At 38.8% G+C, this 23,010-nt stretch overlaps 2 protein-coding genes across 3 annotated transcripts; both read left to right on the forward strand.

Annotated features, from left to right (window-relative positions):
* The first annotated feature begins 2,191 nt into the window (after window positions 1-2,191).
* On the forward strand, window positions 2,192-3,751 carry LOC122028239 (pentatricopeptide repeat-containing protein At3g26630, chloroplastic-like). Its single transcript, XM_042587266.1, has one exon. The coding sequence runs from the start codon at window positions 2,268-2,270 to the stop codon at window positions 3,609-3,611; it is 1,344 nt and encodes a 447-aa protein (XP_042443200.1). The 5' UTR covers window positions 2,192-2,267; the 3' UTR covers window positions 3,612-3,751.
* A 2,005-nt stretch (window positions 3,752-5,756) lies between these two features.
* LOC122027346 (cytochrome c oxidase assembly protein COX15-like) lies at window positions 5,757-10,316 on the forward strand. 2 transcript variants are annotated; one of them, XM_042586295.1, is made up of 7 exons: window positions 5,757-6,013; window positions 7,122-7,435; window positions 8,566-8,791; window positions 8,870-9,115; window positions 9,189-9,299; window positions 9,624-9,755; window positions 9,904-10,316. In XM_042586295.1, exons 1-7 carry the CDS (start codon window positions 5,801-5,803, stop codon window positions 10,078-10,080), a joined length of 1,419 nt encoding a protein of 472 aa, XP_042442229.1. In that variant the 5' UTR covers window positions 5,757-5,800; the 3' UTR covers window positions 10,081-10,316. The 2 variants fall into 2 exon arrangements, with proteins under 2 accessions (XP_042442229.1, XP_042442230.1); XM_042586296.1 differs by having other exon boundaries at window positions 7,204-7,435.
* Window positions 10,317-23,010: the final 12,694 nt, after the last annotated feature.

Raw genomic sequence — 23,010 nt, forward strand, 5'->3', positions numbered from 1 at the left:
ATATAACATGTGCTAGTCTTATAGAATTGATGATGTTTGAATGCATCAATGCGACGACTAGGAAAATTTCAATGCGTTCATAATTGCACATGTAGAGATAATCACTAATTGTGATTTATTCACAATTTCTCTCATGCTATGAATTGTATTGTGGGCATTCAGTAAATGAGTTTATGACAATCAAATATATAATATGTACTCAAATAATGAATCTATATTTAGTAAGAACCTAAAAGTGATTATCTTAGGACATCCCTCAAAATCTAACATAATGGTAGTCTTTCATTTGAGAGGAAGATTGTTAGGAATATAATCAAAATCTCACTTTAAAAAATACATGAAAAAGATCATGAGTTTTAAAAGATGAAAGATATCTCCATTGGTATGAGACGTTTGGGGTAGAGCCCAAAAATAAATTCATGAGAACTTATGTCCAAAGTAGACAATATCATACTATTATGGAGACATGTGAATTTTTTTAGTCCTAACATCAAGTTGTATTATGATAGACAAAGTGTTATCTATTTGGCGAAGAATCAGGTGTATCATACGATGACCAAGCATGTTGATGTGAGATTTTATAAGATCTTGGAGCTGATTTCTTCCTGGAAAATACTACTTGAGAAGACCCACACTTCTTAATATGTTAACAAAGCTAGTTACCATAGAAAAGTTCAAGCATTTCTTAAACTTGATCAATTTCTCTAGTTGCTAGAAGGAGGCAACCCAAACTCGACGTTCTAGGAGGAGTTCTTCTCATATGCTCATAGTTCTCTAAAGAGGTGGATATTCATCATGATGAAGATTGTTGGGGATGACTCATATTTGGCCATCACGGGGCATGACCGTGCTCGAAGACACAGCCAGGTCATGCATGCTTCTAAGGTACGAGGCATAATCAAACCATCAAACACGACTTGGCTATGTCCGGCTTTGTTTGCATAGTCATGACAGTGTCATCGGATGCAACCTAGCTGTGTTCGAATATGAGGGAACGGGCATGCCCTTGGCACGGGCATGCCCAAGGGTAAGCCCTTAGCATGAGCATGCCTAGGGGCACGACATGGCTATGCCACAATCTAGGAAAGTTGGCATAGGCATCGTGCCCCCGCTGGAGGCCTAGAGAATTTATGATTTTTTTTGTTTACTTGGTATTTTTGATCCAAAATAGCATGTATAACTTGGGATGCATATATAGGATCATTATAACTCTAAACCTAATTCTAATAGAAAGTTCTTGGCCATTTGTGGAGTAGACATATTGTCAAACCACGATTATTCATTGTCATCTTCTCTCCTCTTTCAATTCTTCTGTCTCTTCAGTTTCTCCTTCGACGATTCTTCTCGTTTGTTACGACATAATCTCAACAACTGGTATTAGAGTCATGCTCAAGATAGAGTCATATGGGGAATCTTAACAAAAAAAGGTGGGGGAGGTCCAGACCATGAGAATAATGGTAGAGGGCTCTTAGTAAAAAATTCATTATAACCTCTCGAGGCAAGTGGTTTTCTAGGTATTGATATAAGACGTGTGCCCAAACACAATGGAAATGAGAATAATGGTAGGGGGCTCTTAGTAAAAATTTCATGATAAGTTCTTGAGGTAAGTGGTGTTCTAGGTATTTCATATAAAGAGTGTGCCCAAACACAATGAAAATGAGTGATCTCTATTGGAGTATCGTGACCATTAATTTGAGTGGAGAATTATTGAAATTATAATCAAAGTTTCATATTCAAAACATATAAAAAATATCATGGGGTTATAAAATTTAAGATATCTCTATTGACATAAAATCTTTTGAGTAAAGTTCAAAAATAAATCTATCAGAGCTTAGATAAAAAATGAATAATATCATATTATTATAGGAATATATGAATTCTATTGGTCAACAATCAAGTATTACTAATTTTAAAGATGATGAATCTAATCTCATATAAATTTTCCATTAACTATGGGAATAAATCTAAAGTACTCGTAATAAATAATCTAACAACCTAACATTTCAGGTTGATCATCCTACTGAAAGATGTCTAGTTAGGAATTACATTGGGGATACGTGAGAGATTGTATTAGTGGGGTAGAGAAAAATAAATAAATCATAATAATAGCACGTGTGTGTAAAATCTAAACCCAATCAATAGCTAGGATCAAGCCAGCGTCGATCGGATGGCTGAAAACGGCTCTCCATGTTTTCCTAATTTTAGTCGGTAGTCGGACTTGAAGATAACGTTGAGCTGCTTTTGCTGGTTTTCCCATCGCCGGACTTATGCTCTCATGCCTCGCTTTCTCCCTCGATTCCTTGCCCCTCACCATCTCCTTCTCCAGCAGCGACCACGCCGACGATGTTCTCGCCATCCGTCTCCTCAGCCGGCGAGCGACCGCCGCTACGTTGGCACAAGCCAAGCAGTCCCACGCTCGCATCCTCCGCTCCGGCCTGTCTCATGACCCCTCCGTCCTCCCGTCCCTTCTCCGTCTATACTCCTCTCACCGTAGCTTCGACCTTGCAGCTCGCCTCTTATCTTCCTTCCCAAACCCACCCACAATCGCCTGGAATCTCCTCATCCGCGCCCTCGCTGGTGGGGGCTCCCCCCTCGACGCCCTCCTCCTCTTCGACCAAATGCTCGCCCGCGGCGTCCTGCCTGATAAGTTCACCTTCCCCTTTGTCGTCACGGCGTGTTCGATTATCGCCGACCTGGACAAGGGCGAGGAGGTCCATGCCTCCGCGATCAAGTCCGGGTTCTCCCGAGATCCATTCCTGCAGAATTGCCTGATCCACTTCTACTTCCGCTGCGGCAAACCCGTCGACGCGAGAAAAGTGTTCGACAGAATGCCCGTCAGGAGCGTCGTGTCGTGGACCGCTCTGCTCTCCGGACTCGTGGCCTCCGGCGAGATAGAGGACGCCAGGGCTGTCTTCGAGGCCATGCCGGCTCGCAACGTGGTGAGTTGGACGGCGATGATCGATTGCTACGCGAGGAATGGGCGCCCCGACGAGGCGTTCGGTTTGTTCCGAAGGATGCAGGAGGAGGACGTGCGACCGAACAATTTCACCATCGTCGCGCTACTGATAGCTTGCAAGGATCTCGGGAGCCTGGAGCTGTGCCGGCGGGTGCACGAATTCGCCCAAAAGAACGGCGGGCTCGACAAATCGGTCTACATCGGCACCGCGCTCGTGGATACTTACAGCAATTGCGGCAGCTTGGAGGACGCACAGAGAGTGTTCGACCAAATGCCAGAGAAGAGCTTGGCGACGTGGAACTCCATGATCACTAGCTTGGGAGTTCATGGGCAGGGAACTCGCGCGCTGGCTCTGTTCAAGACGATGCGGCGCTCAAATCTGCAGCCCGACGGGATAACCTTCGTCGGCGTCTTGAGCGCCTGCTTAAGGAAAGGCCTGGTGGCGGAAGGCCTGAGGTTGTTTGGGGCCATGGTCGAACGATACGGCATCGACCCCTGCGGCGAGCATTATGCTTGTCTCGTTCGGCTTTTGGACTGCGCCGATGAGTCGGATGAGGTGAAGGAAATGGTGAACGATTTGGTAGTGAAGCTGGATGTGGAACAGAGGCAGATGCTGATTGAATCTCTCAAAAAATTGTGGTTGTTGGATATTTAAATAATTAACGATTTAATTGTTTTTTAAAACATCTTTTTTGCTCCGATGATGCATTTGTAAAAATATAATTTCCATGTTAATCTTGGGATGGATTGATCCTGAGACAGATTGACGGAACGCTGGGATGAATGTATTTATCTTTTTGCCACCATGTTCTTATTAGAATTGACCAATCACTTCGATATTGAATAATTAATTCAAAATTGAACCCATTGATTTTTTTAAAAAAATTAATTGAACTAACTTAATTTTTATAAAATATTAATTAATTTTATTGAAAATTGAATTAAATTAACCTTGTAAAAGAAACAAGTAAAATTAAAAGAAATTTAACCTCCGGGAACATGGGTTGGTCATTCACTTGGTACAATTATGTCCCATGACAAGGATTGTTCTAGCACACACGATCGCACTATGGTTTATGAATTTAATGTTCGATTCAGTTGAAAATATATGTTTATTCGAATTAATCAAATTAAGGGGGCGTTTAGTTTTTTCCGAGGAATCGGAATGGGAATGAGTATCATAGTATTATAGAATGAGAATGAGTATGAGCTTGAGTATCATTCCTAAAAATAAATGTTTGGTTAGTTGAATATTTTCAATTGGAATGAATTTAAATTTCCTTTTTTACCCTTAGAGGAAAATAAGAGAAAAAATTAAATGGAAGATAAAGTTGAATGTGAGAGAAACATATGATGAAAGAGAATGATGAAAAAAAGTGTGATGAGAGAAAAAGTGTGATGGGAAAAAATGAAGAGAGGAAAAATGTGATGAGAGAAAATGAGGAGAGAGAGCGTGATAGGCGAGATTGAGAAGAGAAAAAGTATGATGAGAGAGAAAGTGTGTTGAGAAAGAAAGAGTGATGGGAAAAAATGAAGAGAGAGAAAATATGATGAGAGAAAATGAGAGATTGAGAAGAGAAAGTATGATGAGAAAATGTGATGAGAGAGAAAGTGTGATAGGAAAAAAATGAAGAGAGGAAAAGTGTGATGAGAGAAAATGAGGAGAGAGAGTGTGATGAGAGAAAATATAGTAAGAGAGATTGAGAAGAGAGAAATATGATGAAAAATGAGGAGAGAGAAAATAATGAGAGAGAGTGTGTGTGATGCGAGATAATACAGAGAGAAAATGTAGAGAATGTGTGATGAGAGAGAATGAAGAGAGAGTATGATGGAAGAGAATGAAGAGAGAGAAAGTGTGATGAGATAAACTATGGAGAGAGAGTATGGTAAGAGAGATTGAAGAGAGAAAGAATGATGAGAGAGAAAGTACGATGAAAAAATGAGAAAAGAATGAAGAGAGAGAAAATAATGAGAGAGTGTGTGTGATGAGAGAGTGTGTGTGATGAGAGAGAATACAGAGAGAAAATAGTAGAGAATGTGTGATGAGAGAGAATAAGGAGAGAGAAAGTATGTTGAGAGAGAAAATGTGATAATAGAATGAGGAGAGAGAAAGTATGATGAGAGAGAAAGTAAAATGAAAAAATGAACAAATATACTAAGGGTATTTTCATCCAAAACTTAATTTTTATTTTCATTCCATCGAAACCCAAGGGAGGGGGTGGGTTTTATCCATACCTAAATTTTTGGGTTTTATTCCAAAATCTTGATTTCATTCCCATCAACCAAATACTAGGTTTGGGAATGAATCCATTCTTTCATTCCCAAACCTCTAAACCAAACACCACCTAAGAATTTAAAATTAAAACAAATACAATTATTTAAAATAATTAATATATTTTTTAAAAAATAAATATTTTAAATTTGGCTGATTCAATCAGTTAATCATGTGTGAACTTTTGCTCGCTCCTCATTTCGGTAAAACTAAAAAATCAAACTTAAAATTTAAGATAACTATAAAAAATGAAGTTATTAATAAAAAATAACTCATCTCTATAATAGTAGTTATTATTATAATTATTATAATATAATTAAATTTAACCATTTGAGGCATAATTATACTAAAAATGAGTTTAAATTAAAATTTAGAAAAAATCCATTTCACAGGGCAGGGCCTTTTCCATTTATTATAATGAGTTCCTCTTACCAGATCGATTTGGGCCGTAGGATCGCACGCGATCTTAGCAAGCTCGCCCATCGTATCGATAAAACCCGCTGCCCGGCTGCCCCCCACTTCCTTCCCCAACATTTCACTTCTTCTGGGTTTCGTGGGGAAGCGGATCAGCGATGTCCGTGGGGCGATTTGCAGCTCTCTTCCGACGGGTAAAAACCCTACCTATCACCTCGCATCTCAAGAACACACCTTGCCGCGTTCCCAGCGGAAGCTCATCCTCCTCATCTCTTCGGCCCCCTTCCCACTTCGTCGCATCAGTAGAATCCTTCCAGAAAGGATTCCGCAACAGATTTGCCTCGTTCTATGGGTTCAAAACCATCCCCAAGGTCTGCCATTAATGTAACTTCTTGTGTTCTCCTACTTTATTCTTGATCATCCTGCATGGTTTCTTTTTCGTGATAGTTCGCAAAATTGTTGTGGTTTTGATTAATTGTTTCATGGCTTCTCACAGTTATTGCTCAAGGATCATGGTGTTTCCCGCTTAAAAATTTGTTTTTTTTTTTTTTGCGTTAGATCTTTGTTTTATGTGGCCAGTAGGATTTTCAAGATACTTGTGGTTAACTTGTTATTTATAAGTTCAAGAGATGAGGTTAAAATACAGTTGACAGAGTGAGAGAACTATAGTTTTGTATGTTATTGAACTACAAAGATTATATAATAAAGTAGGACAAATCTAAATTCTGACAGAACTTGGAATTTGTCCATGCCTCTAACCTGCAGCTTCATGAAATACTGAACGAAATAAGTTCTTTCTGCATCTGGAATTTGCTTGATCAATTAGTGGTCCAGCAAATAAGATAGTTATGACCTATGTTTATATGATAAATGATTAGCAATTTCTCATTCTAATCAGTAATTGTCAGCTCTTCATCGTCATCTATTTAAGAGCTTTTAAGCGCTATGATGTTGTCTATTTTATGGACTGATGGCTAACACTTCTGAAAGTTGTTGGATGGCTCTGCCATTCACTATTAGCTCATTTGTAATTCATTTCAGTTTCCATTTTTTTCTTTGAAAGTTTGTTTTTCGATGTAGAACAATTTATGTTTGTTTGACCTTTTCAGATGAAATTAGCTACACATTAAATTAAGCTGAAATTGTAGTTGTTCCCATTGTTGATTCCTTACTGTTGAACCTTGTTAGTTGATTAATGCTTCATTTTATTTTGGTATCAGATCGTGATATGCATCAAAATAATTCTTCTTTTTCTCCTCTATTGAAATGTGCTCCTTTACTACATGTTTGATGTATGTGCTAATAGCATGCCCATTGACAACAATAATATTCATCAACTGCTTCATGACTGAACTGTTTTTCAAAGTTTTTCTCGTAAAAGTGTGATGTTTTTGTATGAGGAATCATACTTTTTCTCATCTCCCTAAAATTCTTAACACTCTAAACAAGCCTGATAGCTATTGATGTGTTTTCTTTTAGAGCTTATATGGAAAATCCTCGAGAAACATGTCCACTACAATTCCACTGGCAAACTCCAGTAATGCAGAGTTAGCCAATGCAGGTCTAAAATTGCTTGTCAATAAAGGGCCTCATGCTCAGAAAGCGGTTGGAATATGGCTATTTGGTTGTGCGGCCTGGGTCTTTAGTTTAGTTGTATTAGGTGGTGTGACTCGCCTCACACGGTCTGGTTTGTCCATGACTGATTGGAAGTTCACTGGTAGTCTACCTCCTTTGTCAGAAGATCAGTGGTTACTTGAGTTTGAGAAGTATCAGAAATCTCCAGAATACAAGAGGTAAGACATTATGGTACATACCATTCTGTTTTACTTGCATGCAAGCCTGATTTTCTGCCTAATCTTGAACCATTGATGCTTCAGTTGCTGTAAAGGCTAGATTTTAATTTGGGGTATCTCAATTTGATTTGAAAATTTATAGACAGCTTCACAAGAAACCTTTGGTGTATTTGCAATTTTGTAGGCACATATTCATTAAGTTTGCCAATTGTTTCCAAATGCTTAAACTCTTAGGTGGGGTAATGGAGATTACTTATGTTGTTTTGGCATGGTAAAAAATTACTTTTGTGAAACCTTTTACATAGATGTTCTCTTTGTTATTATATATATTACCCCACTGTTAGTTGTTTGACCCTTTTCTATGTTTTTCGGGAATGTTTCTATGCCATGTTGCGATGCTCTTAAAGACTCTCAGTCCTCATTGCTGCCAGCATTTCAGTGTCATACTGCTTATACTATATGCTACTACGCATTATGTTATCTATATATAAATTTGACAAAGACATCAATTATTATTTGTAGGCTTGTATGTTTTGATTAGAAGAATGCAAGTTGTATATATATATATATATATCTTGCAATAAGTGGAAGTTATGATGTTCCATTAGTTTCCGGATGCTTAAACTCTTAGGTGTGGTAATAATGGAAATCACTTCTGTTGTTTGGGCATGGTGAAAAATAAAGTTCATGAAACCCCTTTTACATTGTCACAGATGTTCTCTTAGTAATTATATATATTTCCCAACTTCTAGTTGTTTGGCCCTTTTCTTTGTTTTTTGGTAACGTTTCTATGCTATGCTCCTAAAGACTGATTCCTCATTGTTGCAAGCATTTTAGTGTTATACTGCTTATACTATGTGTTACTACTTTACATTACCTTATCTATATATGTTGTGATTACTATGGACTTGGCAGATTTCCATTTCAGGTATAAATTTGACAAGGACGTCATTTTGTAGGCTTGCTTGTTTTGATAGAAGAATGCAAGTTGTTGCTTGACCAAATTATATATATCTTTCCATCTTGCAATAAGTGGAAGTTATGATGTTATTTTAGTTACTTAATTTGGTTTGGATGTCAGCCTACAAAATGATGAGCTATAAAATACGATGCAACATCAATTCTTGCAGAGTTAACAAAGGAATGTCTCTTGAAGATTTCAAGTTCATTTATTGGATGGAATATGCCCACCGTATGTGGGGTAGGGGTTTGGGAGTTGTGTTTTCTTTGCCATTTATGTATTTTCTTGCAAAAGGTTATATCACTCGCCAACTAGGAATCAGACTCTCCACTCTTTTTGCACTTGGGGGTGCTCAAGGACTAATAGGTTGGTGGATGGTTAAAAGTGGTTTAGAGGTATGACTACTGCTAACAATGCCATCTATGTATGACTAGATTTTTTTCCCCCCATTTATATGCTTATTAATTATGCAGGAACCTTCTACAGAATATGTTCAACCTAGAGTAAGCCCTTACCGTCTTGCTACTCATCTTACATCTGCATTTGTCATCTACTGTGGCATTCTATGGACTGCATTATGTGTAGTCATGCCTGATCCACCAAGTGAAACACTAGAACGGCTTCGTGGAGCAGGAAGAGTTCGTAAATTGGCTCTTCCTGTTAGTGTCCTTGTAGGCATAACTGCTATCTCAGGTGCTTTTGTAGCAGGCAATGATGCGGTATGTGAATATTGGGTTAAATATTCATTATGGTTTCATTCTTCCTTTAATTTTTTCATTCTTTTGATGTTAGGGACATGCATATAATACATTTCCCAAAATGGGCGACACTTGGATTCCAGAAGACATCTTTAGCATGGATCCACTAATACGCAACTTCTTTGAAAATACGGCTCTTGTTCAGGTAAAGCTCGCAACAACTGTCTTATGAGTATGTATCTTTTTCTTTGTTTAGAAACGCTAAACAAATCTTATCTTCTATCATATAAAGAAAATGATTGCTAGTGGACACTGCCAACACTCATTATGGAGCTCGTGTTGACTATTAAAATTGGAATAGACATAACTTGTTTATGCTGATGTATATGTTCTTAATCTCTGCAAAACTACACTAATTCATTACTGAGTTTATTTGTGAAAAAATCTGCTTTGTGCCCCGCATTTCTATTCTAATTCATCCAATAATTCAAGTTCACCTTCGTTCATTTAGTAATTCTGCCAATTGCAGCTGAACCATCGAATTCTTGCAACAACAACACTGGCATCAATCGGTGGTTTGTGGTATGCTACTAGAAAAATAGATATGCACCCTGCTGTGCAAGCTCTTATCGGAAATACATTGGGGATGGCAGCACTTCAGGTATCTTTAGTTGATAGCTGTGCCTTTTATGCATCCATGCATTATGCTTAACCGACCAGCACAGTTGATTTTTCTCTTTGGCTTGTTCATAAACCTCAAATAGTTGTGGGTTGATATCTCTAGATCCATGCATTGTTTTTGATTATAGGTGACATTGGGGATCTCAACACTTCTAAGTTACGTTCCGGTCTCACTGGCATCAGCACATCAAGCAGGTGCATTGACGCTAATGACATTGATGATAATACTGACGCACACGCTGAGAAGGCCTTCCCCAGCAGTACTCCGGTCACTCGCGTCCATTCCCGGTAAGATGAAGAGCTAGTTAGCAATACTAAATTCCATGAGCCAGTCCGATAAATTATGAAATGTTTTTAAGAGAGGCTCTGGATACATTTTTGACTCTGAATCAGGCATTACTGGTACAGTGAGTCGATAAACTTATTACATTGCCGCAATAAGATATATTAACAGGCTTGTAGCTGTGGTAAAACAGTTTGAGGACTATATTAACAGACTCTGAATCAGGCATTACTGGATACATTAAGTTATATTCTTTAATTGCTCTTTGTTGCTATTGTGCATTATGTTCCAACTGAAGGAATATTTGTTGCTACTATATTCCATTTCTTGAGGACTGAGTGAAATATAAATGGAGAAATGTTACTTGCAGAGGTATTAAAACAATTTGAAGGCTTTCATATCTATATTACTTGTAGCATTCTGACAAATTAAATATACCAGCGATTTGTATGAATTAAACTAAACACACATTTTGAATTGTGAAAAAACTATGAACCCAATCGCCTTGTAGCGAAATCATTGCTCGAGCAATCACCCAATTAGCTTAGCCTTGGACCCTTAACAACAATCTCCCTATCACCAAATCATCTCTCAAAACCAATCTCACATGTCAGTATTCTTAATCACAATGTCCTCTGTCTCAAATTTAAAATCCTACTCTTTTAGGCGATCATTATTATCTTATCTCGTATCTTTTTGTTCATTGTAAGCTTAAATTATAACAGGTTTTTATGAGATCGTTAAGGGGGTTGAGTAGTATTTTTTGTCTTTCAAAATTTATGTATTTTAAAAATAACTCATTAATTTAAATATACAGTGAAGTGAATTGTTGATTTTAATTATTATAATTTATAATAATGAGCTTAACTGTGAAGAATAATAGCAAAAATGAAAAACTAAGTGACAGTAAATTTAACTTGATTCAATAACTCTTAGATTTTTATTCCATGGTTTAGTAATTTATTAGGTGAATTCAAAAATGAATTCGACCTCTTATCAATCCGATTCGAATCGATCTGAAAAATATCAAGTTAGAATTGAGAATTTTTAGGTGGAAAATTTTTAGATTGTATTTGGATCGGATTGAATTAGGATTGACCTGAATTTAGTATTTAGGAGTTTTTTTTTTGGATTAAATTAAATTTTATTTTAAAAATTAAGATACTTTATCTATATGTTATTATAATAATGATGAATTATTAAAATAAAATTGAAGAATTAAAGGAAAATAGTAAAAAAAAACAAGTTATTTTTAATTGGATTGGTCAGGTTATTTGGTTCAGATTTAGAGTTTTTAGATTATTGTGTTTTTGTTCGAGTTGAGTTTTTTTTTAATATCTATGCTTCGATTCAACCTACCCAAATTGACACCGTAATCATTCTTCATCATTTTTTTTATATTTTCTTAATATATTTCAGAGGTGGAAAATCTTTGTTATAAAAATTAATTTAGCTAACAAATAAATAATATGTGATCTCGTCCTAAAGCTGAGTAGATGGACGGCCGATGAGGTGATAAGAGTGTTGAGAGAGAAAAGATTTCAAGATGGAAGCTACGGACTTGAGTTGAAAGTTGGGACCTACGCACACCACGGACAAGACCAACGAGAACATTAGAGTGAGAACCAGGCAGGGGTTCCTAGCATAGACACTTCGACGCTCAAGTCAGAATAGTAACCGGACGAAAATGGAGAAAAAGATGAATAGTAGTATGGATGCTGTTGGCGCAGGTAGGCCGACAAGAGGGGGTGAATTGCCAGTAAAATAAAATTAACCTTTCTCGATTTTTCAACTCTAATTAGTAGCACAACAATACCAAATTAAATCAACAATTAAAAAAAAAAAAGATAAAGAAATTACTTGATTACAACCTAAGTGGTTGTTAATCCAAGATAAAAGAAAGTACTAAAAATCTCCTTTAAAGGTGGAGAAGCCTCTTACGCTCGTTGAACGCTCAGAAAGTTACTAGGAAATGAAAATAAGAGTTGTTCAATATTTTCTATGTCCAGGGGTCTTTTAATAGCCCCTGAAAAAAGTTATCTGCAGCTTGAAGACGTCTCCAAAGAGAACCAAGGCGCCTTCCATCGGATAGAGTTTATCCGCCAAGGAAAAAACTTTATCCTTGGCTAACGGCTAGCGAAGGCGCCTTCAAAGGCTGGAAGGCGTCTTCGTACTATTCATCGAAAGCGCCTTCCAATCATGGAAGACGCCTTCCACAGGGCAACTCAGCTCAAAGCTAATCTCTTCGTGTAGGTGATTCTCTGACTAATAGGAGTTGAGCTTACCCAAACCCAACTCCGACCTTCTTCTTGAGCAGGCTTCCTTCTCGACTTCTCGTCCCTCAAACGTTGTGCATATCCTTCTCGTCCACCGTTGTACTCTTTTGGAGCATTTCATCCCTCGGATGCACCAAGCCCGTTGACTCCTTTTCTGTGTCATCTTTCTCGCTAGTTGTGTTTTTCGCTCGACTTCTTGTGTTCCTAAATTCTTGCATACTTAGACACAAGGATCAAATAAAATAAGACCTAGCTGAACTTGGTTGACCATATCAAAATTATCCTGGGGTACTTATAATCTCCCCCTTTTTGATATACATCAACTCAAGTTCAAGTTTGGATTAAAAAATACAATAACATAATTAACTAAAGTAGACTAAAAATAGATTGCAAAATAAATAAAAATTTTAAATAAAAAAAATCCTAGCTTCCCCTTAACTTATACCTATTTCTCTTCCTTTAATCACATATAAAAAAATAGTTTTGGTTTCAAAAAATTATGTAACTTTTTGTCAAACTTAAGCGAGTAAGTTAGACCCGTAGAAAAAAAATTAACAGAAAAATATTATTTAGTTTAACAGAAATGATTTATTTTAGTAAAACAATTAATTTTCAACTACTTCTAAAAATACTGTAAAATTTTTGTTAGATATGGCAAACATATTGTCTAACACTGAAAAAAAAGATCAAAGTTTATGAGTTTCTATTTTCCTAAATTTTTAATATTAAAAATTAACTTTTCAAAACAAAATTCATAATGCATGATAAAATTTAAAAATATCAAAAAAATTTGTTATAACAGAAGACATTATGCTTTATCCTAGAAAAATAAAATATTTCAAAGATAAGTCTGAAAATTATTTTTAATTTTTAAAATATTATTTTCATTAATAAATTCATAGAAAATTACTTAATGGTCAAAACATTCAAAATTATTTATTTTGATAGAGAATATTATATTTTTTTTCATAGAAAAATAATTTTTCAAAAAATAAGTCTCTAAAATAATTTTAAATTTTAAAATATTATTTTTGTTAATAATTTTATAGAAAATAACTCAACAGGAAAAAAATCTGTATTTTTTTTTCTTTTGACAGAAATACTTCTTTTTTAGTGTGAAAATTTTGATTAAAAATTTGATAGAAAGAATTAACAAAATAAATTTCTAATTAAAATAATTTCTATCCTAATAATTCAAAACTTTAGGAATTTTTAATCTATAAAAGATTTTAGAACATAATATAGGTTTCTACCTACTGGATTTACTAAAAATTTTGGAGGTACATAATTTCTAGAGATTTTTTAAATTTATTTTTAGTGTTTTAATGTACTAGTTAATTCTACCATTAATTTTCAGTTCTTATTTTCGAAAGATATTTGAATTTAAGCATGCAGAGTCATTTTCTAGTTTTTCTATTGGTGCTTTCAAATTTTCATTTTCTATTTTTAGATTATCAAACATATCTAATCTAAGGGGTACGAATTTGCTAAGTTTAATTTTAACCTAGCATTATCTCTTTCTAATTATATTATATTCTTAGATAATATTTTAATAAATTCAAAAGATTGCTTGGAAGATAGTGCACGTACTTCACTTACCTCATGTTCTGATGCTCCCTCTTCGTCACTGCTTTCTTCAGAGGATCCGCCTCCTTCGTCTATGCTCATCTCTGAGGAACTTTCAATGTCCCTCTAGTGGTTTGTAATCAAGGTTAGTACTGCGTATGCCTCGATCTCGGACTCAGAGGACGACGATTCATCCCATGTTGCCTTCAGATTCTTGTGCTTCAATCTTGTTGGTCTTTTGCTCTTGTCCTTCTCCTTCTTCTTTAGTTCGGGGTAGTCGTCCTTGATGTGTACTTCTCATTAGTAGTTGTAGCATTGTACTTTCCTTTTGTTTCGAAAGTACTTTTTTACTTGCGACTTATTAAATTTATTAGATTTAATAAACTTACTAAATTTTCTTACCAATAATAATGCTGCTTCATCTTCGTCGATTGATGCTTCAGAATCTGGATTGTCTGTTCTTGCCTTTAGGGCAATTATCTGACTTGACTCCTTTGATTATGTACATCTAGATTTGTGAAGTTCTAAAGTAGAAAATAAACTTTCTAATGTACTTACCTCTAGATCTTTGGAAATATAATAGGAGTCGACAATTGAGGATCATTCGGGTGTCCTTGGAAAAGTATTTAATGTGTACCTTAAAGAATCTCAGTTTGTTACATTTTCTCCGAGATTTATGAGTCCGGTAATCAACTCCTTCAGTTTAGTGTGCAGTTGCGCTATTGATTCTCCTTCTTTTAGCTTGAGGTTCATTAGTTGGTTCAGGAGAAGATCCCATCTAGTGAGTTTTACTTCAGACGTTCCTTAGTGCAGCTCCAGGAATATTTTACAAAGCTCTTGGAGCTACTGCGTAGGCGCCGATCCTGTTGATTTCTTGAGGTGGCAGTATGCTTAGTAAGTAGAATTTAGCTTGTCCATTCGTCACAAAGTCTGCTTGCTCTCTCTTTGTCTAAAGATACGCTTCTTTTTGTTTGTCTTTTTGATCTTTTAGAGCTTCAAAACCATATTTAATTATTAATAAAACTTCAAAGTCAGTTTTAAAACATACCTTCATGTTTTCTTGAGGTGGCGCTTTGACTTGAAAGCGCCTCCAAAGAGATCCAAGGTGCCTTCCATCGGATAGAGTTTATCCACCGAGGATAAAACTTTATCCTCGGCTAACGGCTAGAGAAGGCGCCTTCAAAGGCTGGAAGGCGTCTTCGTACTGTTCATCGAAGGCGCCTTCCATAGGGAAACTCAGCTTAAAGCTGATCTCTTCGCGTAGGTGATTCTCCAGCTAACCGAAGTTGAGCTTACTCGAACCTAACTCCGACCTTCTCTTCGAGCAAGTATCTTCCCGGCTTCTCATCCCTCGAATGCCACACACTTCCTTCTCGTCTACTAGTGTACTCTTCCATAGCATTTCGTCCCTCGGATGCACCAAGCCCCTAGGCTCCTTTCCCATGCCATCATTCTCACTAGCTGCGTCTTCCTCTCGACTTCTTATTGTCATATGATCCTGCACTCTTAGACACAAGGATCAAATAAAATGGAACATAACTGAACTTGGTTAACCATATCAAAACTACCCTAGGGTACTTATAGATACGTGTTCGTGCTTACGTGTACTTGGCCAACGGAGAGGACATCTTTTTATACTACCTCTCATAATCTCTAATAATGAGACGTTAGAAAATGTTAGGTATCAGAATATGTCGGGTAGTGGAGGAAGTAAGACAACCTTCTGTTGGGACCTTGATATTCGCTAGAGGAAGGGGGGGGGGGGGGGGGAAATAGCGTCTCACCCAAATCGTCACTTCCTACACTTATTAGTACGCAGCGAAAAATAAAAATACAAACTAACAAGAAGAAAGATAAACCCTATAAATAATAAGGAAAGACAATAAAAAAAAAAAACCATAACACAAGGTGTTTACGTCATTCGGAGATTAGGGCTCCTACTCCACGATTGTCCGTAAGGTGGGCGATCCCAATCTGTCGGTGGATGACTCCCTGAAAACCTCCGGCTAGCTCAAACCTCCTTCTCGGTGGAGAAACCTCACCACAACCTTGATCTAAACACTCTTAGATCACAAGAAGAGCTTGGAGGCTTTAGAATACTACTAATAGGGGTTAACCACCTATATTTCGTCAACCTTAACCAAGCTTCCAATGCTTGGTTATATAGGCACAAGTTGGAAAATCTCGCCTACCAGTCAACATCCAAAACCATCGGTCGACTGCCCTCTGTGGAGATTCGACGGTTATAACCCAACGGCTCGATATCAGTCAACTGATACTTTTGTTAGTCGACTGCTTCACACTAACCGAACGAACAGAAGTATTATGTTCGCTCCCAGTCGACTGCACCAATCGACTGTCCGGTCGACTACACCAGTCGACTGATGAAAACACCAGTCGACTGCTACAATACTACTACAGTAACACTACAGTACTGCTACAGTAACATTACAGTACTGCTACAGTAACCACTAATCCTAGGATTTAACCCCCGAATACATTCACTCAGCACTCGTCCTCGCCTGACCAACCTAGACCTAGCCTTCTAGCCTCCTCCATCAGCCTTGCGCCCCTCGGATGTCTCCAAATCCTTCACATCTTGCCTTCTGGAGCTTCCATCGACCTTATCATTGTTGTCGAGTCTTCCTTTGCCAAGAGGTTGTGCCTTCGGGACTTCATCCATTGCCAAGTCACACTTGGACTTACGTTGCCAAGACTACATGCTTGGACTTATATCACCAAGACTCATCCTTGGACTTTCCTCCTTTACCAAGATCATCCTTAGACTTTTTTTGTTGTACCTGTATCCTGCACACTCACAATGCATATCAAATACAACAATAAATCTAACTTAAACATTTGCCTAAATATCAAAACCTAGGATACCCAGATTGCTCCAACACCTTCCTCTAGGTAGAGGAAGGTTCTATTGTGTGTATATGTTAAAAATGAAATATTCTTTGGTAAGTAGTTGTTATTCTTTGACACATAATTATGATTCTCTGACAACGTTATCTTCTAGAGGGAGTCCGATCTACCTGGAGCTGACTGAGTTTAAGCTGAGAACCACGCCCGTGTGAAAAGTGGGGAGCTGAGTCCTGTAGGTTTGACCGGCTATGTGCCCATTTGGATTTATGCTGAAAGCCCTATTCATAAGGAGTGAGGAGCTAGGTCCCGTAGGTTTGACCGACTTTGTGGGCAATCGAGTTTATGCGAAAAGTCGTATTCATGAAGAGTGAGGAACTAGGTCCTGTAGGTTCGGCTGGCTCTGTGACCGCCCGAGTTTATAAGGGGATCCTTGCACACGAGAAGTGGAGAGCTGAGCCCCGTAGGTCTGGCCGGCTTTGTGGCTACCACGATTTATGTGAGAAGCCCTGTTCATGAGGAGTGAGGAGCTGGGTCTCATAGATCTAGCCGACTCTGTGGTCGCCTAGGTTTATGCTGGAAACCCTGTTCATGAAGAGTGATGAGTTGAGTTCTGTAGGTTCAGTTGGCTTTATGACGACTCGGGTTTATTGTAACGACCCAGCCCTCTTGGCCCATTTGGCGGCCCATTTGGCGACCCCCGGGTCGTCGACCGTCGGCCCTTATGTCGTCGGCCCATTTGGCGACCTCTCATGTCGTCGACCGACGACCCTTTGGCCGTGTCGTTACTCACTAGGACTTTCCACCCCTGGCAGTGGATTTTTGCCTCTCCCAGGATTCGAACGCTAAACCTCCAAGCTTAAGTATTAGAGTTTATGAATCCTGGTAACCAAGTGAGATGATCACTTGGTTACCAGGATTCATAAACTCTAATACTTAAGCCTGGTGGAAAGTCCTAGTGAGTAACGACACGGCCAAAGGGTCATCGGTCGACGACATGAGAGGTCACCAAATGGGCCGTCAAATGGGCCAAGAGGGCCGGGTCGTTACAATAAAAAGACGCCTTTTTATTGTAACGACCCGGCCCTTTGGCCTCTTGGGCGGCCCTTGTGGCGGCCCCTTATGTCGTCGGCCCATTTGGCGACCTCTCATGTCGTCGACCGACGACCCTTTAGCCGTGCCGTTACTCACTAGGACTTTCCACCCCTGGCAGTGGATTTTTGCCTCCCCCAAGATTCGAACTCTAAACCTCCAGGCTTAAGTATTAGAGTTTATGAATCCTGGTAACCAAGTGGCGACCCTCGGGTCGTCGACCCGACCCTCTTGGCCCATTTGGCGGCCCATTTGGCGACCCTCGGGTCGTCGACCGTCGGCCCTTATGTCGTCGGCCCATTTGGCGACCTCTCATGTCGTCGACCGACGACCCTTTGGCCGTGCCGTTACTCACTAGGACTTTCCACCCCTGGCCAGTGGATTTTTGCCTCCCCCAGGATTCGAACTCTAACCTCCAAGCTTAAGTATTAGAGTTTATGAATCCTGGTAACCAAGTGAGATGAGGGACACATGGCCAACTGTAACAACCCACCCTTCTTACTACTACTCCATAAGGGCGAATGTTACCTAACTACAACTCTCTATCTAGTGTCACTGACGCTATTAATAGAGTTAGTTAGATTTATCACGGTGTAGAGGGATTTCTACCAAAAAATTCCGGCAGAGTCTCCCCTGTACCGGTGACCAAATCTATAATACACAAGATATATACACAGCCACATGCGGCTGGATCACATTTATTCACAACCACGCAGTAATAAATTCATATTTTAACCAAAAGACTAGTCTAATAATAAGAACTAAACACAATCTCCCAGAATGGAACATAATAAGCTACAATGCAATCAAACTCAATCATAAACTCATAAACTTCATAACGGAAGTTAAAGAAAGGAACTAGAGTATAAATTCCAATTAACTAAGTCCTGCAGGCTTGCTATCAGCCTCTGGATCTCTCAATAGTACAGTCACCACACACATCCATCATCACCACCACCCCGTCGCCTCTCTTTATATCTTAGCTTTTCCTTTATCTGCAGTAGGAGGAAAAAAAAAAGAAAAGATCTATAAGCGAAAATGCTTAGTAAGTACTAATCTATCTCACAAAACTCGAAGTGCATAAAAAAATAATGCAACAATACTAAAACTGAAATGCTATAAGAAAAGATACATGTACTCATCTCATAGCAAAGTACTCATGGTATACAGGAATAAACTGAATACTGGAAGTAATACTAAACATGCTCACTAAACTGATAAAAACATAATGAAACTAATGTTGTATGCTTAGAATTAAAGAAACTAAACTTCTGTTGATTCTAAACATAAGTGATACTTGTTTCATTTACTTATAACTTCCTCTTTGAAATTAATCTTTTAATTTCACTTTTACTTTCTTCTTCTTTTTCTTTCTTTCTTTCTTTACTTTTCTTTCTTTGGGTTTTCTTTTCTTGGGCCCAGGCTTAGTACCAACTCATGCGCGTTCCCTAATAGGTTGGGGTTGCGAGCCACTAATCCTAAAAGAGCAGACCTCGGTCTACCAGGGCCAAGACCTCGAAAATGGTCACCTGGATTTGTTTAACGACAAGCTCTTGGATGTCGGGTACTAGCCTCTTGCTTTACTTACTTATTATCTTTCTTATTCTGGAAATTAAAAGGAAATGCCTTGACATTTAATTAAGCTCTTAATGTGCTTATAATCCAAAATTACTTTTCAAAATGGTTCAGAATTTCTAAAACATGGTAGTAGCATGGAAAAGTCTAATTCTGCATGCTTAAATTAAGTGGCACATAAATCTCAAGCTACATACTTTAAGATAGCATGCATATAAATTCTTCATGCACAAAAATACGCTAAATCTGTACACATGCTTATCATCACTAAAACTTACTGAAGCTTAAAATCTGTATAAACTTGTTGTAAAGAAAACTCATACTTTCACAAGGCAACAGAAATCAAAACTTGTTGCAACTATCTGTAGTGCCACGGCAGTAACTAAAGCTCTAAACAAAACAATCTAATAAAATTGTTCTTATTCCTCATATAGCAATGAAATTGAATCTAAAATCACATGCTCAGTTCTGTACATGTTTGTATATAAATTCTTCACGCTAAATCATTAAATTTGCTACCAGAAACTAAAGAGGTAATAACAACATATTTTCATGCTCTCCATCTGCTATGGAAGAAAACCAAAAATTCCAGCAAACTCTAAAGGAGAAACTTTGGAATTAAACATTCCTTAAACATTCTTTACAGTAGCAATGAACTAAAAAGGAACCTATATTTCTAGCAACCATATCCGGTTACAGCAGGTTCCTAAGCAAGGAACTAAAATCCCTAACCTATACCATCTTTCCTTTCTTTGTTCCCATTTGAGGCTCATGGCAACAACCTCAAAACCAAATCCGAACTGCAATGGAAGCAAAGAAAACCAATCGAAGCTCGGAACTACTCGGCACGGCAAAAACCGAAGCAAGGAAAACAAATCGAAGCTCGGAGCAACTCCTACTGCAGGTGAGTAGTACTTACACTTGCTTTTAGGACGTACAACCAGAAGGAGAAATTTAGGGGTTCGGATGGAGCTTGAAGATCTCGGTCCCTTCTCGTCCGTGCGTTCACCTTGCCGAGAGTTCTCTCGGATGTGTGCCGAACCCTCGGAGGAAGAAGCTCGTCGGCCGCCGGAGTTAAGCCCTAAGCCGGCTTTCCTCGTTTCCACCGCGAGAGGGGAAGAATCGCGCCGCCGCTGTCGCGAGAGAGGAGAGGAGATTCGGGAGAAAAAGAAAAATAACCTAATCCCTCCTAACTTAACCTTTTATAACTAGGTCTAACTTTAAACTTTGGGTTCTCATTATAACTCAACTATATTCGCTTCGTACTTGGTTAACAAAACGAGCATACCTCAGTTGGTTGGGCCGTGTCCGGTTGGGTCGGTCCGACCCGAGGTCGTGGGTTCGAGTTTCGGTTTTGACAAATTTCTTTCTTTTTGTAAACATACTAAACTACTTCCAAAAATTACGTAAAAATACTCTAAAAATTTCTAAAAATCTCTAGAATATTTTAAAAGCATTTCCAAATATTTTTATGGACTTTTAGAACTTGAAATAGGGAAAATTGGGTCGTTACAATCCCCCATACCTTATAAAAAGTTCGTCCTCGAACTTAGAATAGCTCTGGATACTTCTGTCTCATACTGTCCTCCCGCTCCCAAGTGATTTCCTCGTGCTTCTGGTTCTGCCAGACGACCTTCACTAGTGGTACTTCTTTATTTCTCAATCTCTTGACTGCTCTGTCCACTATCTGTGTAGGTCTGCTCTCATAACTTAGATCCTCTTGGATCTGCACTGACTGAGGCTGAATCACTTGGCTCGGGTCATGGAGACACTTCTTTAGCATAGAGACATGAAACACATTGTGTATTGCTGACATGTCTTGTGGTAAGTCCAGCCTGTAAGCTACTTTCCCAATCCTCTCTATGATCAGGTAAGGTCCTACATAGCGAGGACTTAATTTGCCCTTCTTGCCAAATCTCATCACTCCCTTCATAGGAGCGACCTTGAGGAAAACTGAATCTCCTACTTGGAATTCCAATGGCCTACGGCGTGTGTCAGCATAACTCTTCTGTCTGCTCTGGGCAGTCTCAATTCTCTGTCTGATTTTCTGGATTGCTTGAGTAGTCTCATCTATCACCTCTGTCTGAATGCCCAACTCTGCTTCTATCTCTTTTCTCTCTCCTGCTTCTTGCCAGCATATGGGTGATCTGCATTTCCTGCCATATAGTGCTTCATAAGGTGCCATCTTAATGGTAGCCTGATAGCTATTGTTGTAAGCGAATTCAGCTAAGCACAAATACTTGCACCAACTTCCTTTGAAATCTAGCGCACAAGCTCTGAGCATGTCTTCTAAAATCTGATTCACTCGCTCTGTCTGTCCATCAGTCTGTGGATGGAAAGCTGTGCTGAACTTGAGTTTGGTGCCTAGTGCATTCTGAACGCACTCCCAAAAGTGTGAGGTGAAGCGCCCATCTCTATCAGAAACGATAGATTTAGGAACTCCATGAAGTCTGACTACCTCTTTAACATATAGCTGGGCCAACTGCTCTATGGAGTGGGACACCTTGATGGCTAGGAAGTGAGCAGACTTGGTCAATCGGTCTACTATTACCCATATCGCATCATATCCACTGGTGGTTCTTGGAAGACCTGTTATGAAGTCCATGGAAATGTCTTCCCATTTCCATTCTGGTATTGGAAGAGGCTGAAGAACTCCTCCTGGTCTCTGGTGTTTTTGACTCTCGGCATGTCAAGCAGGTACTGACATACTTAGCTACATCTCTTTTGAGTCCTGACCACCAAAACCTCTGTTTCACATCTTGGTACATCTTGGAAGAACCAGGATGCATGGAGTATGGTGTACTGTGAGCTTCCTCTAGGATCTTCTTCCTCAGTTCCTCATCATTGGGCACGCAAATGCGACTCCCCTGATAAAGAATTCCGTTATCCGTCACTCTAAACTCCGAGTTGTCTTCTTCCCCTGCTTGATCTTCTGGATGTCCGGATCTTCGCTTTGCTTTCTCTGTATCTCCACAAGCAATGTAGACTCTAAGGTCAATGCAGAGAGCTGTCCTTCGATAATTTCAAGCCCAAAATCTGACAACTCCTTCTGCAGTGGCAGGGCTAGTGATGATAAAGACATCAGTGATGCACTAGATTTTCTGCTGAGTGCATCTGCCACTTTGTTAGCTTTGCCTGGATGGTAGAGGATTTCACAGTCATAATCTTTGACCAACTCTAACCACCTGCGCTGTCTCATGTTTAAGTCCTTCTGAGTGAAGAAGTACTTAAGACTCTGATGATCTGTGAAAATTCTACACTGGACTCCATACAAATAATGTCGCCAGAGTTTAAGTGCAAAAACTACAGCTGCCAGCTCGAGATCATGAGTAGGGTAGTTCTTCTCATAGTCTTTGAGTTGTCTGGAAGCATAAGCTATGACTTTTCCTTCTTGCATGAGTACAGCTCCTAAGCCCATCTTGGAAGCATCGCTGTAGATGTCGAAACTCTTGTCGCTCTGTGGAACAGTCAGAATGGGAGCACTGTTCAATCTCTTCTTTAGCTCTTGGAAGCTCTGCTCACATTTATCTGACCATTCGAATCTCTTGTTCTTTCTGGTGAGGGCTGTTAGCGGGGAA

This window comes from Zingiber officinale, chromosome 10A, assembly GCF_018446385.1.
Source record: "Zingiber officinale cultivar Zhangliang chromosome 10A, Zo_v1.1, whole genome shotgun sequence".
Lineage (NCBI taxonomy): Eukaryota > Viridiplantae > Streptophyta > Magnoliopsida > Zingiberales > Zingiberaceae > Zingiber > Zingiber officinale.

Excerpts from the sequence above, each read along its gene's own strand:
- LOC122028239 (XM_042587266.1), top strand. The coding sequence starts at position 2,268 with ATGCTCTCATGCCTCGCTTTCTCCCTCGATTCCTTGCCCCTCACCATC.
- LOC122027346 (XM_042586295.1), top strand. The coding sequence starts at position 5,801 with ATGTCCGTGGGGCGATTTGCAGCTCTCTTCCGACGGGTAAAAACCCTA. Across the intron at positions 6,014-7,121 it reads GGTTCAAAACCATCCCCAAG|AGCTTATATGGAAAATCCTC; the intron begins GTCTGCCATTAA and ends GTTTTCTTTTAG. Across the intron at positions 9,116-9,188 it reads TTGTAGCAGGCAATGATGCG|GGACATGCATATAATACATT; the intron begins GTATGTGAATAT and ends TTTTGATGTTAG.